The following is a 26,291-nucleotide window of genomic DNA, read 5'->3' on the forward strand; positions in this document are numbered from 1 at the left end:
ACAGTGGTCTCCTCTTCCCAGTCTTCCTTTAGTGGTTCACAGGCAGGCTGGGTCCACACTGCAGATAGAAAACAAGTTCTTGGGAATACAGAAATGTTCTTACATTTAAAAAGAAGGCACTAGGCAGGTCTCTGAATTCACCACACTTCGCAGTTTACTGAAATGATGATAGCTGTCTTTGCTTTGTTTGTGCATGATGGCACATAGAATGGAGATGATTTGATTGCTTTTCCACAGTGTGGTATGAGATACAGTAGTAGACAACTACTGGAAATTACGGTGTCTTGAAACCCGTGTTTTTTCTGCTCTGCAGTATCCAAGCAGAATTCTGGGTTGAGTGGTAGGAGGTCCTGTAGTTGTCGATACGGCTTTTTGTGGTGAGGCCACTGATTCAATCTCAGCTCGAGGCAGTTGTGACCAGGAAGCTATTTACCATTCAGCCAGTTTTTCAGTAGCAACATAGAAACAAATCACTAATCATGAAACATAAATATGTGTCAGAGCATCGTCATTATCTCCAGCATCACGCATGTGGGGTCAGGAACAGGCCCAGAGACTCGCTTGCAAGGGAGTGAGCTTTGAGTGTATGAAGGAAGCAACTCCGCAAGCAGCTGGCAAGGTTCGATCCTTTCTGTGGGCCGTCAGTCTCTTGAGGGTGACACTCCTGGCCTTCCTCAGTGTAGTCTGCACCCCTCGCTCGTGTGGTTAATGGCAGCAGTCCACGAACAGTACTCAAAATTGTGCATAGCCTCTTCCAGCTGTATAATGAACCCAGAAGGACTCATCTAAATAGGGAAATGATTGTGTTTAACAGCTGTTCAGCATTCTTCCCCGCTCTGCGAGGAAGCCCACACTGCAGCTGCAGAGGTGACCTAAGAGTGCTCACTTGTGAACTAATCTTTGAAATACCTTCAACAGTGCTAACTTGGATGCCAGGAACATTCCCGCTGGGGCAGCATTGGGCTAAGTGTGGGTTTAGTTCATTCTAGTTCTCAATTGTTTTGAGGGGGATTTCAAAAAAATATTGCAATCAGCTCAGTGGCTGTAGGGCTGGCATAACCTAGGGGTGCCTTGACATGCAAATCAACTTACTCCATCATGGAAGAGACTTGGCAAAACCATGAGCACTGCAAAATCATCAGTGCTGCAAAACCAGCCTCACTGCTGATGAGAGGTGCCCACATGGGAGGTGCAGCGCACTAGCTATTTTGCTCTGTTAGATGCTCCTTCAACCATTGTGCCCTGCTGTTGTCTTGTGAGTGTTTTACTCTCTTTGCTGTGATGCAGAGGGAATGTGGACAGTTGGGTAAAACGCAGACTTTGTTTTTGCTTCACCAGATCAGCCGTCAAAAAGACCATGTTCTCAACTCTCGTCTCTTAGCTCCACAGCTGGAGGTCCCCACACTAACTCCAACGGCACAGCTTCACAATCAGCAAAGGTGTTAAGGAGGCAGTCCAAGGCTGTGGTATCCTTCATTTAAAATCTAATCAAGGGTTTGATGGCTGTGGGACAGAGAGGTGTGAGTGGTACCTGTGGGTCAAACATGCCAAAGTGACTTGTGTTCTGCTCTCGGCTCCATCACGGCTTTGCTGCTCCAGCTGGAGGTAGTGTCACAGCTTCTCCAAGCTTTGGTGCTCCTCTCTGCAAGAGGAGGAGAACCATGCTTATCTGCCTTCCATTGCGCTATGAAACTTAATTAATATTTGGGAGGGACATTGTGATCCTCTGATGGGAGTGCTTACACAAGAGCAAGAATATTATCGCTGTCAAAAGGTGCAATACTGAAAAAGCCAGCTGTAACAACAAGAAGAAACAATGGCTTGTTCTAGTGGCTTCTGCTTTACCTTTTGGATTATTTGCTAATATTTTCCATATTTTTTTCTATAGGAGATGACCGAGAATGGCAGTCATCAACTGGTGGTAAAGGCCAGGTTCAATTTTAAGCAGACCAATGAAGATGAACTCTCTGTTAACAAAGGAGACATTATTTATGTTACCCGAGTTGAAGAAGGGGGCTGGTGGGAAGGGACATTGAATGGAAAAACAGGCTGGTTCCCAAGCAACTACGTCAGAGAAATCAAATCTACCGGTAAGCAAATTGCTTTCAAGGGCTGATTGAATGGCAGCAGTATAATGCAGTGTAGATCCTTATGCCTTTGGGAAATTGCTGCTATTCATTAAGGACTGTTAGTGTGCTTAAAGCAACAGTGCTAATGGAAGTATGAATAGGACCAGAAGGGAAAAGACTAGCCTTTCGCATGACTTGTTTGAGAGCTGCCTCTCCGTCTTTTCCAATCCAGCGTGTCCATGCGATGCTCTGCCCAGCCCCAGCAGCACAGTGCAGAAGCAGGGACAGCTGCCAGCACTGGAGGAAGAGGCTGGAGAACGCTCTGTGGGTCTGCTTAGCTCCCTTTGTCATGGGGAGCTATCGGGTCTTTCCAGCGTCTAAGCACAGAATTACCTTTTTGTTTAAGGCCTTTGTCAGGCCGTGCATTTGGCTTTGAACCTGCCATTTTTGACAGTGGTAGAATGAATGCTCATGATCTCCGTGAATAAGCCAACAGAAACTATATGGCCATAGGGAACAATTCCCTGTTTTCATGCATAGCTATGGTTGATTTCACATAGTACATTTTCCCTCCAGATGCACCTTCTGCTGCAAAGCTGCAGGCAATATTGAGAAAAAAAGAGGTAGGGAATGATCAGTCTGATGACATTTGCCTTCACTGAGCTTTGTCTTGAGTTTTCTTAGCATTTTCTGAGATGTGATTTTAACCAGATGTGCAGTGATGATGACATGAAAGGTACCCCTGGCTAACTGCCCTGTAGTGCCCGCATCCATTCAAACAGCTCACCCTGATGGGTTTCTCAGACCATTGTGTGATAGTAAACTTGTTTTTTAAAAAATCCAACTTTAATTTCCTAATGTGCCTTGAGGGCTTACCCTTAGCAGAGAACCCTTGCGTGCTAGGTGCTGAACTTACGGGTCAGGATCAGCCCTGGCCTCAAATACCATGAGACACTGGAAGCAGTCTGCAAAGTGAATGCAAAATTTACAACTCTTGCTCCCATACTTGCAAGCAAAAAAGCAAAAGCAGGAAGAGTAAAATTAATGAGTGAACTTTCAAAATTAGGCCAGTTTTTATTTAACTCTAAATGAAAAAAAGTCATTGTTAGGATATCACATCTCTTACTATTTCCCTCTGGGAAATGATGTCTGAGCTGGAGCAGGACGTTGCAGCGTAGATTGAAGGCTTGTCTGGCACAGCCCAGGGATGACTGATTAAGTCAGTGAGTGGAGAAGAGAAACATTTTAAAAAGGAGAGCAAACTTCAGTCCCATGGGGGAAGTCAAACGGGGATTTCCTGAAATAGCAGCACCTCAGTGAAGCAAAGGACGAATCTCCCATTGCTCCTGATGGGCACCCGCCAGATTTTTTCATCTGCGAAGCCTTTCCCTCCGAGCCCTCTCTCCAGCACCGAGGCTGAGGAACCACCGTTCTTCCGTTTCATATGGGAGGAGGGTTCAGTCCTCCGGGATGCAAGCACAGAGGCAACAGTCTCCGCTTGCTCCAGAGCCTGTGTTGCAAGCGACTGACACAGGGACCATCGCCGTGACCCTGCGTAACGCTCTCGCATGCCACGACCTGCTGCGCTGGGGCTGTGGCCCAGGAGGGGCTGTGCCTGCAGGAGCTGCTTCCCTGAGCCTCACCTCCAAGGTGCGAGACTTGTCGCTCTATGCAGAGTTCTTCAGCAGCGTCTGCGCTCGCGCTGTGTCCCGAGTGCGCCCTTCGGGTCGTAATAACTAGCTGTGAGGAGCAAAGCTCCACTGAGTCTTCAAATGAAGCACAGAGCTCACGGGCCTGGAAGTGACAGGAAACTCCACAAGGGCAATAATTAGAAAATACATCAAGCTGCAGTTTCCAGGAGCTAAATTTATCAACTTCAGCTTCTCCCCTGCTATCAGTGTGAAAGTAATTGCCTTTTAGAAGCTGTTGCTTGACTGCAGGGAAAAAGAAACGCCTGGCTGCTCTGCACGGCAGGTTTCGGGCTCTTCCCACACAGACACGTTTCCCGCAGCCCGCAGAGGGTGAGCATCACGTCCAGGGCCTGCGCTCAGAGCCTTGCAGCGCTCACCTGTATGAGTCTGAAGGAGTAACGTTACCTCCGCGGTGCCAGGAGCACTGTCAAAGCCGTTCTCCCGTGGAGAGCACGGACCAAACCGAACCTGCAATGGGAAGGTCGCCCTGCACACGTGGGGATTTCACAGCCGTAGCACAACTCCGGAGGAACCAGAAAGTACTGGCAGCTTCCTGGCGGAGCTGTTGTTTCCTCCGAGGGAAGCACACACTGGTTTGTTGTTGCGTGTTTACTGGCAGGGAGTGCTCTTTCCTGGGGAAGGAACAATGGAGCGGGGTGTGCGAGTGTGTGTGTGTGTGTGTGTGTGTGTGTGTGTCTGTGTGTGTGTGTGTGTGTACACACACGTGCATGCCTTGCTGGATGCATCCGTCGCAATTTAGCAAATGGGAAAAAACAAAGATGAAAATTGACTTCCAGGTTTTTGTGAGCTCGTTGTTCAAATCTGCCTTTGTTCAGTGGAGGATTTTACATCACAAAAGGCTGCAGGGATCAGAGTTCAGCTTACTGATTGGAGTTTGCTTCAAATACCTTGTGAATTGCCTGGAGCAAAACCCTCTATACAGCACTTCTGATAGACTTCCAGTTTTAAAACCCAAATTTTGTGGGCTGGGTGAAGCCACAATGTAGCTCCAAGCGGCGCCAGCCACTGGGCTGCTGCCAGGGATCTCAGAGCAAACCTGTAAATGCCGGTGGCAGAGGCTGCGTTCTGGGTCTGGTGCGACTGCCCCGGCTGCCGGCGTCATGCATGCCTTAAGTTTGCTCCTGCTTTTTTAAAAGCAGACAAACAAACCCTGCAGTTGAACTTCTGCGTTTACAGAGCTGAACGGGTTTTTTTCAGTCTGCTGGACACAGCAGCAACTTTTCCTGGTAGGATAATGGGAGTTCTGCAATATAATTTATTGATGTATTTCTTTGTACAGATAAACCACTCTCTCCCAAAGCATTAAAAGGACTTGAAAGCACTCAGCTGACAAAGAATTATTACCCTGTGGTAAGTTTTAAAGTGCTGATCATACATTTTAATAAGTAGCGTATTATTAATCTTCTGAACTGGCTCCTTCCTTTAGAAATCATTGAAGCAATTTGTAACAATTGGGGATGTGACTCTGTATTTAAATGCAGCTGTTGCCATTTCCTTGATTCAGGATGTTTACTGGGTTGTCGATATAATAAACCACAAATGGAAGGTGCTGCAAGATGTCTAAAGGAGAACTTGAAGCAGACAACTGAGATAACACAGCAGTTTTGAGATCGGTGTTGGAGAAAAAGTCATTATGTTTCTCTTCCAGTCTTTTGCTTTGAATGTCAGTTATCTTCCTCTGATAAAGATGGGAAGATAATGAACTTTGTCATGGAGTAAAGCAAGCCAAAACAGAGCTCTGATCCACGATCCTCTTCTTTGGTTTAGCTGTGGTGGCTGGAGATGTTGCTCCCTGAGCTGTCTACCCTGTGCCTCTGCCAGAAGTTTCAGCCCCCAGAGAAGGGGCAGCGGCCGCAGTTCACAGCCTGACCTGTTACCTGGAGTTCATTCTGGAGCAGGTCAATATGCCAGGCTACGAACTGCGGCAGCAAAAGGGTAGAGAAACATCTCCTCCTCTGCCATCTGCTACGGGAGCAGTAGTGTCTGGCAAAGGGGGGCAGGTACCTCCCTGCTGTGTCCAGCCCAGAGTAAGCCCTTTGGTGCAAGAGAGTTAAAATGCCTGCATGTGAACATCCCTGGCTCTCACTCCCAGAGGTGAAACGTCTTCATCAGCATGTCAAAATATATTTGAAAGAAAGCAAAGTGGGAACAGTGTGTCCAGAAAGCTGGGAACCACCTCCACTGTCTCAAAAGCCCTATCAACATTGTGAAACTTGAGATCGTGAAGGCAGTGGGTTTGACTGCCCTACTGCTGGAGATGACTTAGCTGCTGAGATGGATTAGCAGGACCAAACTGAACTCAGCGCTTCCTCAAAGTGGCAAGTGAGCTGTGCTCTGGCTTGAGCTGTCGCAGGAGCCGTCTTCGTTCTGGCCACTGTTGTATTTAAATCGTTGCCTGCCTACGTGCAGACGGTGGTCCCAGGATGCATGCACAAATCATTTGTTTGCATACCTTGGCAGCCAGTTATGCATGCAGGGTTAGGCATGAACCTTTTGGGGGTCAAATACCAAACTCAAATCTGAATTCACATTGTCTTCATGCTTTGCCAGAGAAGAAGGAGCAGCCCATAACACCTGTTTTCCAGGACTCCCCCAGTTTGCAAAGTGAAATCCATGAATTGGATCCCTAGGGCTTTCTTGAGCATTCTGGGTTCTGCATTAACAAATGTAAATGCATTTATGGACTTAACATACACTTCCGTGGTTGCCCCACGCTTGGAAGCTGATGTCGTATTCCTGTAACTAGTCACTAGTACTAAGACCTACTCAGTGCTCTGTCTCTCACCCTAGGTGTTGCAAAATATTCTGGAAACAGAACGAGATTATGCGAAGGAACTCCAATCACTTCTGGGAGCTTACTTAAGACCCCTCCAGTCTTATGATAAGTAAGATATAAGGGCATCTGAGATGGACAGAACCCTGTAAAATTGACCGTAGTTCATTACTTTTCCGCTTTTGAATGTTTAGGGACTGTTACTGCTCTTGTAAAGCCTTAGAACTTCTCTGTGAACAAGAAAAAGACTATGTTTGTACAGGTTTCTGCTCTTTCCTATTCCTCAGTGGTTGTGCAGGCATTCAGTTGTGTTAGAGATGGGCATTTCTTTTTGGTAGATGGCTGGCTGTTATAATTCATCTGCAAGCTCATATGTGACTGTCCTGGCATGCATGTTTCTTGCATGGCTTCTTCCCTTGTACTTTGTCTTGTTGTGACTTCTCAGCCCTGAGTGGCATTGCCTAGTCATCTCTTCATTTAGTGAGCCAGGAGGTGTATTCTCTCTGGTTAGATTGCCTCTCGCTTAGTCTGAACTGCTTGTGAGCAAGAAATGATTCCCCTCTCTTCCCATCTATTTTGTGATCTGCTTAGTGTCTCCTTGTTCAGAAACAGCATGCTGCCATCCCTCATGGCCCAAGCATTGTTTGGACAACTGAGTGCCTTTGTCAAGGTTTACATGTGGAAATAGGTCGTTATGTTTTCCATCAGTGCTGATGAGTGTGTTTCCGAGTCAGCATACACCCAGCCACGTCCGTAGGACCCAGCCACGTCCATAGGATTCCCTTGTGCTTTACCCACATGATGATAGACAGCTCTCTGCATATCAGCAGATTTGCACCAATAGATTCGGTGTCTCTAAAATGCTGAGTGCAGTTAGCTTTTTGGCTCAACTTTGCAGTCTTCTGCCCCAAATAGCACCCAGGTCGGCAACCCCGACGATCTAGCCTGCAGCTGTGTTGGGGCAGGGACCCCTCGGTTGAGTGCGCTGCCAGGAGGACCGGTCTGCCCCGAGGCATCACGGGCAGCAGGCAGATGTTTAGATATCTTCCAGTCTGGAGAGATGGGACAGCCGTGTCTTAAGGCCTGTCTATTTAAATCTCTCCTTCCTTCCCCAAATCTTCGCATGAGATATCTTCAGCTGTGAAAAATTTTCATCCTCTCAGCCTAGCTACCCCGTAGGCAGACAGTCGCTTATATGAGGATTGTAAGACAGTGACAGTGAGTCATTTGGCTCTGAGGACAACAGGAGCAAAGACATTACCTTTGGCTAGGAAAAATCTAGCATTACATATGGGACAGAGCAACCCCTACCTGAGGGGCCGCATCATAAGACCCTCCTCACATAGGAAAACCCACAGCATGAATCTGTGAAGACAAAGCTGTCTTTGTGTCTGTGCACACACCTCCCTCCCCACCCCGTTAAGAAATCCCATCTGTCTGTGTCTATTAGACAGCTGAATATCTGAGAAGATTAGTGTGATTAAGTGATTAAAATCCCATTAAGTTAATCCTTGACAGCAGACATCTTCTCCGGGAGGTTGTGGTCTGTAGCTCGCAGATCATGGATTTTGGTGTTTTATCATTTTCAGTGGGGGGTCTGGGGGAAACAAAAATTCTTGGGCCTTTTTGGAAGGACTGCTCACAGATGCTGTGGGGATCCTCCTAAAAGCTCTGCCCAGAGGCACTGTGCAGCATTTCTTTGATGCTAATTGGTGATTTGACTCTTTTAGGCTCAGTGCTGTGGACATTGCATCGTTACTGGGAAATGTGGAGGAAATCTGTGCGTTTCAGCAAACGCTGAACCAAGCCTTGGAAGAAGTTGCAAAGTAAGTTCCTGCTATGGCACTGAGGGTGTTAAGCTATTAGACTGTGTCTAAAAATAATAGAAAGACCCATTCATTAGCATTCATCCTGGCTGCTGTCTTAGGCTTGTTATGTATAGAAGAAAATAACAGGATTGAAGAAAGGCAGCAGATAGTGCTTTGACAGGAGGGAAGGTAGAAGAAACTTTGCCATTTCTACTGTTAAGGCATCTGCTGAAACATGCGACGCAAAGGTGTCACTAGCTGAAAGATGCAGACATGGGCAGGGTGGGAGATCTGGCAAGCATGAAGGTAGGGATTGTCAGTGGAAAGAGAGGAGATTATCAGAGGTAATAATATCCCCCAGGGAGGCTGGAAGATGTGTCAGGTGAAGAGCCTTAACGTTACGATTGGTGTGTCGGTGCTCATAGGCTCCCTGAGAACCAGCAGCGAGTGGGAGGCTGTTTTATGAACCTGATGCCCCAGTTTCGGTCCCTGTACCTGACGTACTGTGCTAACCACCCATCTGCAGTCAACGTCCTCACGCAACACAGGTGAGCGATGGAGAAGGAGATTGGGATGGAAATTCCTCCTTTAAAAAGTTACTTATGTTATTAATATGTGGCCTGGCATGGCCTTTGCCCAGGATCTTAGCAGTAGGGTGTGGAGATAACGGATCCTGCTGCTGGGAAAATGGCTGGGGCTTTGGGCCCTTTGGCATAGCCTGTCAGCTTCAGCATGGAGACAACTCTGGCAGCTTTGCTCAGCTCATGTAGCTCTGCTGTGCACTGATCTGTGCGATCAGTGTTCAGAGCTGGTCTCACAGGTTGAATCTGTATGTGCAGGACTCTTGTGCCATGGGTAAAACGGAGGCAACGTCTGTTTACCTCGCTCAGCCCATGCAGCAGCATCTGCTACAACTGGTCCTTGCTAACGACCCAGATGCTGTTTCAGCCCTGATGCTGAAATGCTCACACGCTTGCAGATGGGACTGTTCTTTCCTACATATGGCACTATGGTGTGGAGTACATCACTGCAAATGGAGGATGCTCAGAGTATCTCCTGGAGTTATCCAGTTCAATAACTGAGCTGCTGTTCAACAGGACAGTTGCTCTGAGGGGTCTTTGGTACATCACAGTAATAGCATCTTCCTTCAACATGTGCCGCCCAAGCAGACACCTGAATTTGTGTAATGTCGTGCTAAAGAGTACGCTAAGCTGAAAGGCTACAATTATGTCACCTCTGATGCAGTTTAGCTGTCCTTCCGACAGTGGTGGGAAAGCCAGGACTGCAGCCATACTGTTTAATTCTTCCCTTTCTGTAATGGAAGTTTTTAATGTATTTACTTACCTGCTGAAATCCAACTTTAATTCAGCCTAATGAAAAGCCTGGCTCATGTAAATGACTCATTCGTTTGGTTCATTAGTCTGACCCCTTTTCTTAAATGAAACAAACAGTCAGTTTTGGCAAATGTGCGGACATGCACGAGCCGTGTTTTCTGAAGCTGTGTGCATGCTAACACTGGCACCACTGCTCCCAGCACGGTCCCTGTGCCCAAGCAGCACGTTGCTGCGGCATCCTCCAGCGCAGGCGCGAGCACCTGCAGCCCGCGCTCTAGACAGTCCGGCTGGCCACGGGCCGCCTCGCTCAGCTGGGGGACCAGCGCCTGGCACCAGTGCAGCCGGGGACACTGCACGCACAAAGACCTGCCGCCACACAGCATCCTCCGCAGCGTCCCCGGGAGGTACGGTCTTGCTCAACCGCCAGCTAACTGCTCCTTGCCTGGCTGGCCAGCTTTGAGGCCAGGAGGTCCCTGGAGGGGGTTTTGGCCTGCCTGTGAAACAGCATAGCTCGGAGCAGAGCCCCAGCCGTCGGGAGAGCGTGGGAGGCAGCAAAACACAGCCCTCAGCGGCAGCAAGCCCTGATACTTGTTGTTTTCTCTATTTATAGTGATGAGCTGGAGAAGTTTATGGAGAGCCAGGGTGCGGCCAACCCAGGCATTCTCATCTTAACCACCAGCCTGAGCAAACCCTTCCTGAGGCTGGATAAGTATGTGACACTTCTGCAGGAGCTGGAGCGGCACATGGAGGTAGGCGGGATGTGGGACTGCTGCGTCCCCTGTGCTGCAGGAGCTGTCCCCAGAGGGTGGGAGGCAGCTCTGCCCATCCCTCTCGTGTTTGAGCACCACACTCTAAAAGCGCTTAGGAGGTAGGAAAGGGCTGTTGTACCTGCATGGCAGCTTTTCAGATTAAAAGTTGGAAAGCGGTGGAGGACTTTGAGGGGGAGTTGTGGGAAGGCAGTGCCTGCTCTTCATCCTAGTCCCTCACAAAAGATGGACCAATTCCAGCCCAAGCTAAAGCAAGGGTTCAGGATCAGGCCAGAGCTGATATTTATTTGCGCAGCGGGTAAAATCGTTCCTGGCTTTTATTATCATTTTCTGAGATTCCCGGCGCCTCACTCCCGCCACACACAGGCACACCGCACCCCTCACCCGAGGCTCGCGCTCGTCGGCTGAAGCGTGCCCGCGCAGACGTTGGTCTGGCACGGAGCACCAGCGCGGGGCGGAGGAGGGAGCGCCTGGGAGCGGGAGCGCGGCGAGGCGGGGGGAGACCTTCTCGGTGGGTGGCAGATGTGCTCTGGGACGTTCCTCTGCCAGTCACCTGCTGGTGCTCCAGCTATGGGGGTGCAAATCTCCGCCGGGGATGCAAGGAGGTGAGGAAAACAGAAATAACAGTTGTTTTTTAACCAGATTTCCTTTTCCTTCTTTCAACATTAATCACCAGTTAATTACTTGGTAAAATTAGCCATGCTTGTTCAAATCTACATCTCAGCCAGAGGATTAAAACCTCTGTGCTTGAGACTGAGGTTTTTCTGCATAAGAGAGGGCATAAGACCCTACACCAACCGGTCCCACTCTCACCTGGCATAGCTAAGCAGCGAGGACGGAGCTGAGCTTGGCTGCATCTCTGGGATGCTGTGGCAATGTAAGTGCGCTCAGGTGCCTTTAGAAATGCAGCAGGGAGGAGGTATGGGACTGCTGCCATAAGAGCAGGATTTGGCCTCTGCGTTTGGATTCCCGCATTGAGACCTTTGCAGCAAGACCAGGAAATATGCATCACCCTTCATTTTGGCCAGCAAAGGCTGCTGCTGCCAGTGCATCCACCAGAGTCTGGGGCTGAGGAGGAGGTGGGAAGGGCTATGCTGGACAAACCCATGCTTTATCTCACTTTGAGTCCAGCCTGCAGCAAGGGCTGGTAGCAGAGGAACAGGGAGTTAAATGCAGCAAAGACTTCTTAAGCCAAAGGTTGTCTTTAATACTCCTTGGTGGGCTTTTGCTCATTGTTTTGAGGCCTGTTTGTATTTCCAGCTGTACAGCAGCTTGTGATAAACTGGGCTGGCTTGTGCTGGTCCGTATTTGCAGCAGTGCCTGAGGTTCCTAATATTGGGCTCAAACTGCAGAGAGGCTCAGAGCCCCCCTTGCCTGCCTTTGTGACTGCTGCCCTTAGGTGTTATGACCACAAGACAACCATAGCAAGAGCAGGTGGCCAGGGACTTGGGGACACACACATCAGCTGTTTTTCTTAGTTTCTAAACAAAGTGTGGTGGGGAGGTTCTTATCACTTGACTCATTAGGGGTGAGGTTTTGAGCTGTGCTCCCCTGGGAAGAGTATGGACATATGCAGTAGAGATGCATGCAGAACGGATGTATCCAGTACAGACGTATGCCATAGCATGCCCCACACCACCGCACTGCTGGAGACAGGGCAGGTCTGTTCAGGGCTGCCCATGTCCAGGATTCAGGGGCAAGTGACTCCAGACAGCCTCTGGCATCGCAGGGACAGCTCCATCACAGCCTCGACTCCTTGTGATTTATGTGGCTGCCGGGCACAAGGTCCGGATGGTGAAGAGCTTATGAAGTAGGGCCCTAGACGCGCAGGAGAAGGTGCTGGGAGAGTACCAGCATGCAGCTGGAGTCAGAGATAAGTGGCAGCACCCTGCTTTCCCATCCCCTGCCCAGGAGCCCCCCAGTCAGGTGTGTTCTCCCTTAAACCTGGAGATGGAGCTCCCATTGATGACGGACATCCTACCCTTGATGGGGAAATGGCTGGAATATCTCACAAACAAAAGTTTTCTTTGTGAATGTGGAAACAGAAATCCATCCTACACCGCCTGGTCATTGTCATCGGTTTTCTTTGTAAGCTGAGTTTGGTCTAAGAAAAATCATACCTGCTCTTGCACTGGCCATTTTAATAGTCATTGAACAGTTTGATATCAATGCGTTGCACAACTGCTTTAAAACATATCAAGCTGAACAGGGCGGTGAGGAAGCCAAGTCTGGAACCGGGGGGATTTTTGTCCCCGCCTGCTGTCCTGACTGCCGGCACGCTGGGTCCCGCTTCCTTCGCAGCCCTGCAGCCCGGGGTGCACAGGGGCAATTCTGCGCTTGCCGGGGCTGGCGCTGCTCGTGGCTCAGGGACTTTTCTTTCCCTTCGCTAGGAGGCGCATGCAGATCACGAGGAGGTGTTGAAAGCAGCCGCGTCCTTCAAGTCTCTTGTGGTAGGTGGCGATTCTTAAAATAGAGCTCTCCGCTTCAGGGCTGTGTTTCACAAAGAATGAGTCAAGCCTGACATTTGTCTCCTTGTTTTTTTTTTTTTAAAAAAAAGGTCTTTTGGAGTGGAAAAGATGGTTTATAAAAACTGTTTAAATTCCAACAGAGTTGGCCCTTTGGTTGCACGTTCCAGCAATTGCACGCTGGCTCTGTGATCCCAGCAGCAGAGGCAGAGGATCTCTCACTTCTCTGTGCACTGCTGCAGAAAGCCACGTGTGGGTAGTGGTGGCGGCGGGGCCCCTTTCATCTCGTTTTACCTTCACACCCTAATCATTTGCCACATGGAACTATACCGCCCCTCGCTCGTTCAGATGAGCCGTGAAAGGTTAACACCGGTGTCTGACTCAACTGCTGGTGCCAGCAGAAAGGCCTCCTCGGAGCCCACTGAACGGCTGTTGGCTTTGCTGAGATTTGTTCCACGGGCACCGGTCGGCTTTGGCTGTGTCGCAGATATTTGTCGCTCCAGGTGCCCTGGCCAGCAGCGGCGAATGGAACGAGCTGCACAAGCAGCAGCGAAGGAATGAGTCAGAGAGCGATATTGAACCTATTTCAGTGAACTGCGTTACCTACACCCCCCAAAGTCCTTTTGCAGTGAGATGAAAAAGAGGGGAAAAAGCCATCCACATGCACAACTGTTTTACTCGGCAAGGCTTTTTTCAGTTATTAAGAAGCTATGTGCTCTCTCTCTTTGTAGCCACTAAATACCTTTCACTATAACCACTCCAGATGTGGTCCAACTTCCTTCCTTAGCAGAGCAGATGCAAGTTTTCAGTGCTTAGCAGTGCAGATAAAAGATGGGGAGGAGAAAGTTCATAGAAAACAGGAAAAGGTGATCATGTTACATTTACTTAGAAACTCAGCTCCCTTTCCATTTATTCTAGTAGATAATAGGAGAATAATTCAGTTAAATTGTAAGATGTCATTAATCTTTAGATATGCTCGTCAATGATGGAGATTTTTACTTGAAATGTGTACTTGGGCACTTAGCAATTTAATGTAATTGCTGCATAACTAAAGTGGTTCACTGTGGATTTGAGGTGAGACGGACAGAAATGCCTTCTGCGACATACGCATGACTCCCAGGAGGCCGGGATCAGAGAGGCTCCTGCGTGAAGGCACAGTAGACGTTACTGCAGAGCCACAGCAGGAGCAGAGCCGTGTGATTTGCAGTGATGCCTGCTATACAGATTCTGATGAATTGTTGTGGATTTTTTATGAATTTGCACCTTGTGAACTTTGGATTCAGCCACTAAGGGAGCTAAAGATCCATTTGAAGCACACAACAATTGCAAAACCAGAGGAATCCCCCACAATCTGGTCCAAAAGTTGTGTGTGTTTTCAGGTGAGGCCCAACATGGGCCTGCAGAAGATCTGGATGGTCCAAGAATTTGTATGCCACTGACCCCCTTCCTGACTTTGAAAGGGGAGACACAGGTTTGGAAAAACAAGGAATAGGTGAAAACTGAGCCCAGGTTTGGTCTTGCAGCAATTTTCCCCATTGGCAGAGAGGTCAGCTATAGCAAATTTTGCATGGATTTGCAGGGTCATCTCTGCTTAGTCAGCATTGTCCTCTGTTTGCTGAAAGCTGCTGGAAGACTAGCCGCTCTAAGGAGCTCTACTAGTCCAGAACGGCTGCGCTCTGGTGCAGTCTTCTGAATTATGATAGCTTCAAAAGCTTCCTTTCGTACTGCTCTACTGCACTGCTGCAATATTGTGCCAAGCTCCTCGTTTGTGTTTTGCAAATTTTGTTAGAAAAATATCTGCCAGTCTGATTTGTGGGGGCTTTGCACCACTGCAGATATGACTTAATTTGCTGTTTGGGCAAAATTGGCAGAGTCTCTCTGAACACTAGCAAAATTAGAAACATTTAACTCTGTGGCTATCTTGGTTTGGAAAATGTGACCTTGTTCTCTCAGAGGTGGAACTGGTTTGGAAAGAAAAGTGTGCTCAGTTCAGTTTGCAGTTTCTTTGACATTTTAATGAATTCATTACTTTGTGAATTGCTAAGGTGTGATTTTGAACAAACTTTGTGTCATAGAGCCAGAGCAGGCTTCCACGCAGGCTTTCCTGGTGCAAAGGCTTTGCATTTTGCAAAGCTTTTGCAAAATGGTAGGCCCAATTGTACATGTAACTGTGTGTGATGCTGTCCACCTTCGCTGAATTCCTCTCATTGCCATGGGTCTCTTTTGGGGCAACGCTTTGAGCCCTGCAGGCAAATTCTGCTTGTGATGCAATTCCTTGGCGTGCTCAGCACTGAGCCCCTTTGGCTAAAGCTGCCAGGCCGTGGAAGCGTGGCTGGTGAATCCGTCTTTGTTAGGATGGTTCGAGTTTGAGTCTGCCTTTTTGCTAATAAAAAGCACTGCTGCTGTGATTTCCAGTCACAGTGCCAGGAGCTGAGGAAGAGGAAACAACTAGAACTGCAGATCCTCTCAGAATCCATCCAGCGCTGGGAAGGAGAGGACATAAAAACGATGGGAAGCATAATCTACATGTCCCAGGTTATGGTACAGTGTGGGGGAAGCGAGGTAAGTGCAGCCGTCCTTCCTTCTCCTGGCTAAAGAAACCCCCGCTTGCTCGTGGGATGAGCTATGCAGGGTGCCAGCTGCTCTGACCCCAGGCTAGCAAAGTGCTGACAAATAATGCTTAATTTTACCTGAGTGAGTGCTGCACAATGGGGCTATGCATGGCTTTGAAGTCAAGCACTGCATCAAGTCATGAGGGATTAGCCTCAAGCATTCAATGACACACTTTTCAAAAAAAAAAAGGTGTTTGAGTGTCATTCAGCACATTAATTTCCCTTCTTCCTCCCTGTGACTTACTCTGAGAAATGAGAGTGACTTTAAAGTGTGCATTAGCATCATCATTTTGCAACGTCCTGTGCACAGCCTGGTAGCTGTTGTGACGTCCCACTCCAGAGTTGACTGCACTGTGGAAATAGCTGAAGGGATTCCTGTACTACAAGAGCAAATGCTGGTCCTGAAGTATCGCATATGTGTTCTTAAGAAACATTTTCCTGTAGGGTTAAACCCATGAGTACTGCATGTTTTCGGTGTTTGCTGTGTGGGAATGTGCCTGTTACCGCTGAATTGCTTGCTTGCTTGCTGTAGCAACTTCCCCTGGGAAGGACGATCTGTAAAACAAAGCCCTTTAGTGTCCGGTCCTTCCTGTCTCGTTTGGAATGTGAAATGCTGGGAGACATAAGGTCTTCTGAGGCACTTTTAAATGATTGGAAAAGGAGATCAGTAATATCTTTGGGATTAGCAAGTTGCAAACAAAAACGTATGTAGGCTCCCTCGGAAAAAATATTACAGTTAATGCAGAAAAGCGATGCTGTAAAGAAAATAAGCCAAAGTAATCGGCTTGGGTCTGTGTCCCTCTAAGGCTGTGATTCCAACCGCAGCAAGTTCACTTTGCTGAGAGGAGAGTGCTTGCGATAGGTTGCAAACTGGGCTAACCTTAGTTCTTGTCCCTGCAGGAAAAAGAAGAGCGCTATTTCTTGTTGTTTTCAAATGTTTTGCTCATGCTGTCTGCAAGCCCACGGATGAGTGGGTTCATATATCAGGTAGGCATGTTTAATCCGAAGTCGGAAGGTGTTAGGTGTGAAAAAGGAAATCAGATATCTCTCCTAAAATTCAAATCCTCTGTTTCCTCAAATCTTTCTGCTGTGGTGCTAATGCTCCACGCTAAGGAAGCAGGGCTTGGTTTTACCATGCATGCCAGGGTGCTTACTGAAAGTGCCTTTGTCCTGCCAACTGGTTAAACAGCATGTGGTAAGTGTGAATACTGCGGAATTAGAAAAAAAAACCAACTCGGACCAGACCCTGCCGCTACTGTTGCCCTATATGCTATTCTCAAGAGTTTTGTGTGTGTAGGTAAGGAGTCCTGACCCAGCTGTAGGATTTTGCTCTGCATGAACAGCCAGCTGTCTGTCAGTGTTGTGCTGTTTCTGGAAAATATTTCACTATTATAAAGGCCACTGTAAATAGGCAAAATTTCTGCTGTCTGAGGCACCCTAAATGATGCATTCCTTGTGTCTTACTGTTCTGAATGACTGCAGTCAGGCTCTTTGGAGCTTGTCTTACTCTAGTTCCCTGAAACAGTAAATAACCTCCCGGGCAGGATGCTGTTGTGTTGAGGCATCATTTGTCGTGTGCAAGGGTGATGAGAGAGACAGGAAAAGTTTGCGAAGGGTTTTGCTGGGCTTAGATTTTGTCCACCAGTGGAAGTAAGGCGAGTGGGCAGTTCACTATGCAAAGCAGAGGGATGCGGAAGGCTTTCAGAAAAACTAGGGGAAGTTCATGGTCCTGACTTCTTTGTAAAAAGGCTTTGCACCTATGAGTTTCAAGGGTGACAGATGAGCCAGGGATGACTCAGTTGTCATAGGAGCCTCTTCTCAGGGGTTTGACCTAGTTGTGCAGGGAAATCTAGATCCATAAATTAAAGGAGACTTTGTGTAGTCTGAAGCCTTCACACATTAGTTTTTAATGGCAAATCCTAGAGAGAAAGGAATCAGCAGAAACACGTAAAGCAACGCCTGCCTGGGAGGCAGATGCAGACTGACTCTTCCTCAATTCTCCCAGGGAAAGCTGCCATTAGCAGGAATGACACTGACAAAGCTGGAAGATGCCGAAGGGAACGAGCACACATTTGAAATCGCAGGTCAGTGTGGCTCCTGCCTGGGGCCATCCTCCCCGCCCAAACAGCAGCTGCCACCAGAGGTACCAGTCCTCCTGCTCGCAACCTCTGCATCCCCACTGAGCCATGGTCATCTCCGCCGTGTGTTGTCTGAGCTCCAGGGCATCTCTCTCCTGCTGGGAGCTCTGTCTCTGGCTAGTGCCCAGCTGCTCTCTAAGAGAGCAGCATTTCATATGGGACAAATTTGCAGCAAGGACTGACCATGCCTCCCAATAGCACTTTGTGCCTGGTGGTATTTGGTGTCAGGGCCCCATTAATCACTGAATCACTGCATTTGCTTGCTTTTAACTTTAAACAATTTTGCAACTTTCATCCCTCCAGTTTCTTTAGCTTTTTATGTTGCTTCCATACTTTTGGGGACTGGGTGCCCAAACCAGAACGGGCAGTCACATCTTTGCACTGGCCTTTCTGAAGCCACTGTGCTTTGCAAACTGAGGAGGTGCTTGCTGTCATGATGAGTTGAGCTGATGTTGTGTTTCTTCCTGGGTCTCTGCCATTTCCTAAGGAAGGTTATTTAACCCTCTGCTGCAGGGAACATGACGGAGCGGATCACTGTGTCCTGCAGCAGCAGCCAGGACTTGCATGAATGGCTTGACCATTTGCAAAGGCTCACCAAAGGGACGTGCAACACCATATCCAAAACGCAGTCCTGGAGCGCTCATTCGGTAAGTGTGTTTCACCCCATCCTGTCTTGTTGCCTGTTGTTTCTCAGCACTGGCTGATCTCTCTTTTTCTGCAGCGCACCTTGATAGCGAGATAATTTATACAGCTCTAGAACTTTTTGCATCGCTGCAGTTTTGTTTGTAACCATGTAGTTCACAACCAGCACTGCCCATAGCATTTTGCTATATCCTGCCCTGTTTTGGTTGCAACTTAGGTGTCTTAAAGGAGTTCATAGTGAACCTTTGTCCATTGCCCTCTGTTTGGATACTTTGCTTGGTGGCTAACAGTCTTCGTTGTTTGTCATCTGTTTTCTCAGACGTTTAGTTCCACTGGACAGATTCGTGGCCCACTGGAGCCCCCCAAAATCCTCAAGCCCTGGAGCTTGAGTTGCCTCCGACCTGCTCCTCCACTCCGACCGTCGGCAGCCCTGAGTTACAAAGAGGTAATCCCCCACGCACACAGGGTACCGTCATTTCAGGACAGTCTCCCGTGTTCGTGCCCAGATTTCTTATCCCGTGGTGAGGGCACAGAAGCTTACATTTATTGCTCCCTAGTCAATGGGAACGTTAAGAGAAAATACTGTGCAAAGTCATGCCCCGTCCTGCAAGCATGTGATGGATGCTTGTCACTGCAACTGCCTTTATGCTGCAAGTGGAGCATGAGCACGTGTGTTTGCAGGATTAGTGTCCCATTCTCAGTGTTTTTGGCCGTCTGCCCCAGCTCACTCTCAGTCAGTGACAGTGCCCTGGGAGGCAGGCGCAGGGGTTTCGTTGCTGTGGTCCACGGTGCTCCTGCCCTTGGCTGCTGGACGTCCCCAGTCCTGCAGTTGCGCTCGGCCCTCCTTCACAGCCTGCCTGAGTGTTTCACCCCCCCGCAGCCCACTGGGATGCAGCAGGCCTGCGGGATTGCTTCCCCGGCAGAAACCCCGAGCCGGGGAGGTAGGCGGCCCATGGGACGGCGGTGTGGGGAAACCCAAAATAAAACTCAGCTCCTATTCTCACCCCCTGCGGTAACTGCAATGCTCTTCTTCCCTACCTCTCATTAAACTTTTGGGATTACTCACCGGTAACTTGGGTAACGTTCCTCTTACTGATAGAGCACTCCGGTTCTGAGTCACCGGCCTTTCTTGGTACAGCCGCCCTGGGAGCGTTAGGGCCTGGGGCCGCGAGCGCGGTGGGCACGGGGAGGGGGCACGGGGAGGGGGCCCGCGCGCTGCCGCCGGCTCAGCCCCCCGCCCTCCGCAACAGAAAGCCTGGCAGCCAGCGGGCTGCGGCGCTGCTCCTTTAGGCAGAGATTTTAGGTGGTGTTGTGGTGTCGTGTTGTGTTTATTTCTTAAAATTGATAAAATAATAAATTTCAGTTTGGAAAATAAATTGTTTAAAAAAGCGAGCAAACTGAAAACCACCCTTAATCTTTGCATGTTGCAAATCCTTAACGTAGACTAAACAGTTTCTTGTTTGCATGGTGAATTAAAATATAGGAAGGGGCTTTAATTTGAGGAGAAGTTTTTCTGTGTGAAAGTACAAAGATTGTATTTGTTTTTAATGTAAGCCAAACCCGCAGACTGCGCAATATCATTAATACCACAATCCTTTGCACTTTCTCAGTTATTCCCTGCCCGCGGAGCAGGAGTTAAACTATCTGCGCAGAAAGGATGTGAGAGGTTTTTGCAGCAGTGGCTGTGCAGACAGGGAGCCCAAGGGCATGTGCCGATGCTCCGGGGTTGGATGGTGGCATGCAGGGTGTAAAAGGACCCCAAAGCATGGTTTGCATGGGGACAGCAGTATCACAGACCCACCATGGAAAGCAGTGGAGGCAGCCCCCATCTTCCTCCAGTGAGCCTTCCTTTAAAGACACTGCTGAGGCTAGAAAGTCCCCGGATAGTGAAAAGATTTTCCTTGCATTAGGCTTGGACTTGTAGTCATTTTGCCGCAGCTGCCAGTTGGTAGGACCAGACCCGGTGGCCACAGCTGAGCGGCTTCAGCTCCTGTTGCCTCGACCGCAAGCAGAGCTTGGGAAATGGGGCTTTGCCTGCTGCAAACATTTTGCTAGCTGAAACCAGTTACAAGAAAACATGACTGATTCAAGGTTTGCTGGCAATGCCGCTGCTTGACCGGGCCGGCTGAACGGGAAACCGAAAGGCCAGCGGGCTCCACCCGGAGCTGGAGCAGAGCTGCAAATGCACAACATGATATTAAGGCTCTAAAGACAACCTATGCAAGCCTGGTGGGCTGCTCTCCCCTTAAATGCAGAGGGACTTGTGGACACCGACACGTGAGGCCAAACGTGAAATAAGTACAGTTGTTGGCCCAAGCAGATTTTCACCTGCCCCGTCCCTCCCTCTATACCCAGAGTGCTCAGTCACTGAGCAGAACTCCTATTTCACTGTGTTTAAAAAAGGAAAAAATAAAATAGGACACAAAATAAACTATGCCAATAGCTTAGAGCAAGGCACATTCCTATTATGAAGATAAAATAAGTGAATACAAATTTCGAAGTTTATTTGCAGGGAAGGGAATGGGGGAGTTTGATTAAAAGATTAGAGATTTTCAGACATCCAGTGTTGCTTTAATTGGCTTCTAATGGTGTAGGATGGGATGGCACAGTCGTGTGCATTTCCTCATACCTTGCTGTGTTCAGGAAACCCCAGAACCTGCTTACGTACCGCACATCACTGTTGTTATTTCCATTGAAATTGGGTCATTTTTCCTGTTCTGTTTCCAGTAATCATTTGAAATGACAAAGCAGGTGCTGTGGGTAAAGCGGTGTGTCTGGATTCAGGTTAGCAAAGTGAGAAAGACTTACAGATGATTTCTGTTTTTTCTTTTTTAATAACCTGCTTTGCATTAGGTGAAGGGTTTGTAACCTGGGGCTTCATTAGTTCCGCTGGCCAGATCTGCAGGAGAGCCGCCCGGCTCCCTGTGCCGAGAGCCCTCTCCGCAGCCCCAGGGACGGCCAGGCGCGGACCCTCCCCAGGACGTTCCAGGGAAGTCCCGTTCCTGGAGCAGCAGCAGGGAAATCCCGCCATGCCGATGCCTGACGCTGTCAGGTTCCCAGTGGGAACAGGTCCCTCTGGGAGGGTCCCCTCTGAGCAGACGTGGTGCCAGGGGATCGTCACCAGGGTTGTCCAGAGCGTCCCTTCCTCCCTGCCGATCGGTCCGAAGCGGATGGGAGCAGCGCTGAGCGACGGGCCAAGCCCCCGTGCGGCTCCCCAGGGCTTGGAGGGAGCCAGGCATGCCGGGCGGCTGCAGAATTGGCTCTTAGCGGGTGTTTGGGTGCTGCACTCCTCTCCGCCCGCTGCCTTTCCAAGAGGCATTTTCCTAAACAAGCAACGTCTTCCGAAGTCTACTACTAACCGAGGAGGCATGTGCTCTATTTTGATGTGTTTAGAGTGTATTAATGCCCACTTACCATGTGTTTCACATGTAATTTTTTCAGTTTTGCATGACACCATGCTCCTTTGCATGTTGATAGTGCTCTAAAACCAGTACAGAGGGCGTGACACATTAATCACAACACTAACATTTAAATGTGTTTTAGAACTGTGGATTTAATGGACTTGGTCAATAAAATCATCAACCTCTCACACTCATCTTCTCTTTCTTTGCATATTCATTGTAGAGGATGTCTTATATCTTAAAGGTAAGAGTAGATACATCTCTTTGGCTTATTGTGGCAAAGAATGCTTGTTCTTCTCGTTCACGCTTCTCGTGCTTGCATGACCCTAATTTTGCCTGGCGATATCAGTACACTAACACGAGAGTCAATTTTGCTTGGCAAATATACTTTGAGAGAAATCTCAGCAAGAATTTAGGACTGTGATACTGAAACTTCCTGGCATACCTCTTCTGCTCTTTTTTAGCCATTCCTTAAAATTTATATTGCATGTAACCTACTAATATACTAATTCCCTCCAAATGAGCAAGACTCGTACCCCAGTGAAGGAGATAAAAGCTTTTGTTTCTTACTTATGGAGTCACAGCAGACACTAACTTTGTGTGTATTTGTTTGTTCCCTATATATGTTTATGGGATGTTTATACTTTCAAATAAATTGTGTGCATTTAGAGTCATGTCATTTATCAACTGTTTTATATTAGAAATAAAAATGGAGTCAAGGAAATAACCAATATTACAGGGTTTTCTTACAAAGACCACAGAGTTGGTAAAGAGACCAAAAGAGCTGTGAGCGTGTTTGAATTCTTCAGCTAAAGGATATTAGCTGAGGGTTGCATTCGCTGAAGGACTGTGTCATGTCCTAGATCTGCAGGTGCAATTCCCACTGCTGTTAGAGGGAGCAGTGGCTGCACATCTAGTACGTGGGGAAGGCAAAAAGCTTTGTTATCCCAAGCTTTGTCATTGTCTGTTTTGTAGTTCTCTCGTGTTGTGCATAACATGGATAGCTGCGTTCAGCCTGAGCTGCTTCTTCGTTTCAGCTGCCTTTGGTTCTGTTTAAATACAGGAGTCTGTTTCTCTGTAGGATTCCAGCAAGAGTCCAAAAACAATGAAGAAGTTTCTTCCGAAAAGGAAAACTGAGAGAAAAGCTTCTGATGAAGAGTTTGTTATTAGGAAAAGTAAGTGTTGAATTTTTCTTTTCTTTTCCGAGGTTTCTGTTTGCTCAATAATCTCCACAAGGCTTTGAGAGCCTCCTTTCTTGCAGTAGATGATGGGACACATGAGCAGGTCTGCATGCTGCTGTTCATGGGAGGTGTCTGGAAGTGCAGTGTTCTTCCACCTTGCGTACATCCCCTCTGAGTCAGAACTACTAAGCAATGCTACGGTCCTCACTGTGATTGCTGGCACATGATCACGTGGTTGTAGATGGTCCTGTCCTGACTATGAAGTCAAGGAACTGCTTCCGAGCTGTTAAAAGCTGCACTAAAAGCACATCAGCAAATTATCATCGAAATACATCTGGGAGAGTACAGTACACATCACAGAGAGCAAGATGAGAGCTGGGACAAGCTCTTATCGGTTCATGCCATCAGGTCCTGCATCAATTTTCATTGGGGATCAGAGAACAGAAAAGGCCCTCTCCGTGCAGAGGTGTTCACCTGCAAAGAAAGTCATTCTGACAGCTCCCTGGAGTCTGTTTTGGGACGTTCCTAGTGGGTTTTATGTGAAAGGCCTTGGTCACTTGGTGAGCTGCTGCAATGTAAAAGCTGGAGGTCAGTTGTCTCACTCGAGAAGATAGTATTAATCCAGAGTTTGAAATAAGGACTTCCCATTTGCCAGTCCTGCTCTGATGCGTCGGTACCAGATGTCCTGGGTACACTCATTTCCTCCGGGAGCCCCTTGTAGGAGGGCTGCTCTGCCTGCCCAGCTCCCAGTGCTCCCCTCAGCCAAAGCCAGGCATCACCCCCTGACTTTTGCTAAGACAAGTAGCTGGAAGTGTGTTTTCACACCGTTCCGTCATGGTGCTCAGTGCCACAGGATGTTGCAGAGGTCAGAAAATGTAAAGAAGCTCAAAAAGGAATTGGGAAAACTTGCAGAGACAGCGTCACACTCGTCTCTTAAGGGAGACACACTCGTCTCTTAAGGGAGTTTGGAACAAGGGCTGGGAGAGGTGATGCCTGAGCAGTTTGCTTTTAGTGACAGCTGTTGTCTGCAATGTTTTACAGGTACTGCTGCGTTAGAAGAGGATGCTCAGATCCTGAAGGTGATCGAGGCGTACTGTACCGGGGCAGGCTTCCAGCAAGCTCTCAGTTCAGGTGGGCGCGCAACCAGATTATTTAATTCTTCCACGCTGATAACCACTCTGGGAAAAACAGATGGTTGCATCATACAGCAATCAGGCTTCTGCTAGGAAACCGTGTGGCGTTCAATCTTCAAGATAAGGAAGCTTCATCTGCCTCGTGGTTTATTTGCCATTGTTTTTCTTCTAAACACAGAGAATGAGTAAGTAGGAGGGTAGATGAGACACAGCTACTTCACCAGCACTTGTTAGGAATTAAACAAACCTAGTCAGTGCCTGTGGCTGTCAGCATGAAAACCTGATGGTAATCTCAGGTTGCATATAGCTTTAGAAAGGAAGCATGAATATTATCTCTCAATCAGCTGCGTATTTAAGAACAAGCAGCTTCATAAGAACCCGACTATCTAACATCTTAAACTCTGGAAATAAAACTATTTATCATTGCTGGTGAGATGTCAAATTAAATCAGTGAAATAGAAAATGATGGTACATTTAAAAATGGGGGGCCATGTTTCTTCCAAGGGCTCTTGACCCTAATCGCATGAGTTCTTTTATAACTAATGACGTAGCTTTAGATGCACTGAGTGTTCTTGAAATCTTTCCGCTTGCTGCTTTAGCTCCAGTTCAGCTCAGTATATAAGCCCATATTTAACCCCGGCAGATACCCGAGTTCCTCCCTGCAGTGCAGAGCACGTACATGCATGTTTAGGTCTCACCAAAGTGCTCCCCCCGTTCAGTTTTTCCTACGCTGAGAACGGGAATTACTGCGGGTGTCACAGCAAGCGTTCAGGCCGTGGCACGTTTCCAGGCTGGGGCCACGTGCATGTGTTTAACACCTTGCCACATGCGCTGCGGGATGCGCAGCAGGGCTAACTTCTGTTATTAGCAGCCGTTTCCTGGCTGGCTTCATCCTCTCTGCATAAGCCGTGTCCAAGGCGTCGGGGCTGCTAGGTCCAGGGCAGCGCCTCGCTCGCAGGAGGGCTCCGGGGTGGCCCCCGCACAGATCGGGGACCCGAGGGACGGTGCAGGGGTCCGTGCTGGGAGCCGCGTGTCTGCTCGAGCCCCCAGCTCCCCACTGCATCCCAGCTTTGCGGAGGAGGTGAACAACATGCGAATTTGCAGTGCTGTCTCTGGCACGGCGTGGGCGTCAGGGAGAGTCTCCGTTTCTTTTCCTGATGAGTAATTCTTGTCCCCAGGCTCCCGTAAAGACTCCATCCCCCAAGTCCTTCTTCCCGAGGAAGAGAAAATCATCATAGAGGAAACAAGAAGCAATGGTCAGACTGTCACGGAGGAAAAGTAAGTGAGGCTGCTCTCCACTTGCAGATTCCCTCGTTGCTTTTTGGAAGGATGTTAAGAACGAATGCCCTCTCCTTCTGCACTTCCGCAGAGCAGCGCAGCTAATGAGGAGCTCAGAGTAGCCAGGTGTTGCTGCAGCCTGGCAGCCTGCTGCCTCCCTCCTCGCTGGGTCCTGGCTGTGCCAGAGACTCTGGGCTATTTCTGTAGGGAATTTGTCCCTTTTAGCGAGCGGAGCCACGTTCCCAGCTGCTAGAAACTGGCTGTAGCCCTCTGCAAGTTGGTACAGCAGGTCCCAAGAGCCAGAGTCCCTGATTTTGTTAATAGTGTCAGGGAGGACTGACCCAGATGAGGTTTTTTTACGCTCCTGACATACTGAGCTACTGCTACCCGTGGGGAGCCCTGCGTGTCGTCACCTGGTCACGCTGTCTGGCAGTGCTGTTACAGAGCTTCGGTGTCCGGGTGATTGCACTGGTCTGCTCTCTTTCTAGCCCAGACAGTGCATTCCTTTCTTTCTTTTTTTTTCTTTTGCAGCATAACCTCAAGGAATCAAGGTCATTTTATGAAACATACTTCGGCCCTTCCAGTTTTAAAACCATTATTATCTTTTGCAGTAGCATAAACAAGGAAGCCAAAGCTGCAGAACTTTGTTGATAACTTAAAGCCAGCAGAATGGGGTATTTTTCTCCAGTTTTAAGAAAAGATCTTTGAATTTTGGACCAGCGGCCGATAAATGCTTCTGAATGGTGTTTCCAGAGTGCCCTCAGGCAGCAATGACAGTGCCCATTGCAATGGGCAGCAGAGAAAAGCAGAAGCCAGAAGCACCTTCCCGTTAGTGTCTCGGTCGCGACAATCCCGTTCTCTTGTTTTACTGCAGTTTAGCTCCTTTTGTTTCAGGTTTTTGGGATTTCTTGTTTTTGTAGGAGCCTTGTTGACACGGTTTATGCACTGAAAGATGAAGTCAAAGAACTGAAGCAGGTA

At 48.5% G+C, this 26,291-nt stretch overlaps 1 protein-coding gene across 6 annotated transcripts in view; it reads left to right on the plus strand.

The window, feature by feature from the left end:
- ARHGEF6 (Rac/Cdc42 guanine nucleotide exchange factor 6) overlaps positions 1-26,291 on the plus strand; it is a 43,161-nt gene that overhangs the window by 13,593 nt on the left and 3,277 nt on the right. For 3 of the 6 annotated variants that reach the window (XM_026110982.2, XM_064518314.1, XM_026110985.2), the window contains 18 exons: positions 1,339-1,466; positions 1,889-2,090; positions 5,061-5,131; positions 6,572-6,666; positions 8,285-8,380; positions 8,788-8,910; positions 10,307-10,445; positions 12,854-12,913; positions 15,344-15,490; positions 16,441-16,527; positions 17,546-17,624; positions 18,192-18,325; positions 18,640-18,765; positions 21,945-21,965; positions 22,803-22,896; positions 23,944-24,033; positions 25,214-25,313; positions 26,234-26,288. In XM_026110982.2, the coding sequence (XP_025966767.2) occupies positions 1,339-1,466; positions 1,889-2,090; positions 5,061-5,131; positions 6,572-6,666; positions 8,285-8,380; positions 8,788-8,910; positions 10,307-10,445; positions 12,854-12,913; positions 15,344-15,490; positions 16,441-16,527; positions 17,546-17,624; positions 18,192-18,325; positions 18,640-18,765; positions 21,945-21,965; positions 22,803-22,896; positions 23,944-24,033; positions 25,214-25,313; positions 26,234-26,288 (1,847 nt within the window). The other 3 variants (XM_026110984.2, XM_026110986.2, XM_026110983.2) reach the window with 3 other exon arrangements.

The sequence above is a fragment of the Dromaius novaehollandiae genome, chromosome 11, assembly GCF_036370855.1.
Source record: "Dromaius novaehollandiae isolate bDroNov1 chromosome 11, bDroNov1.hap1, whole genome shotgun sequence".
NCBI lineage: Eukaryota > Metazoa > Chordata > Aves > Casuariiformes > Dromaiidae > Dromaius > Dromaius novaehollandiae.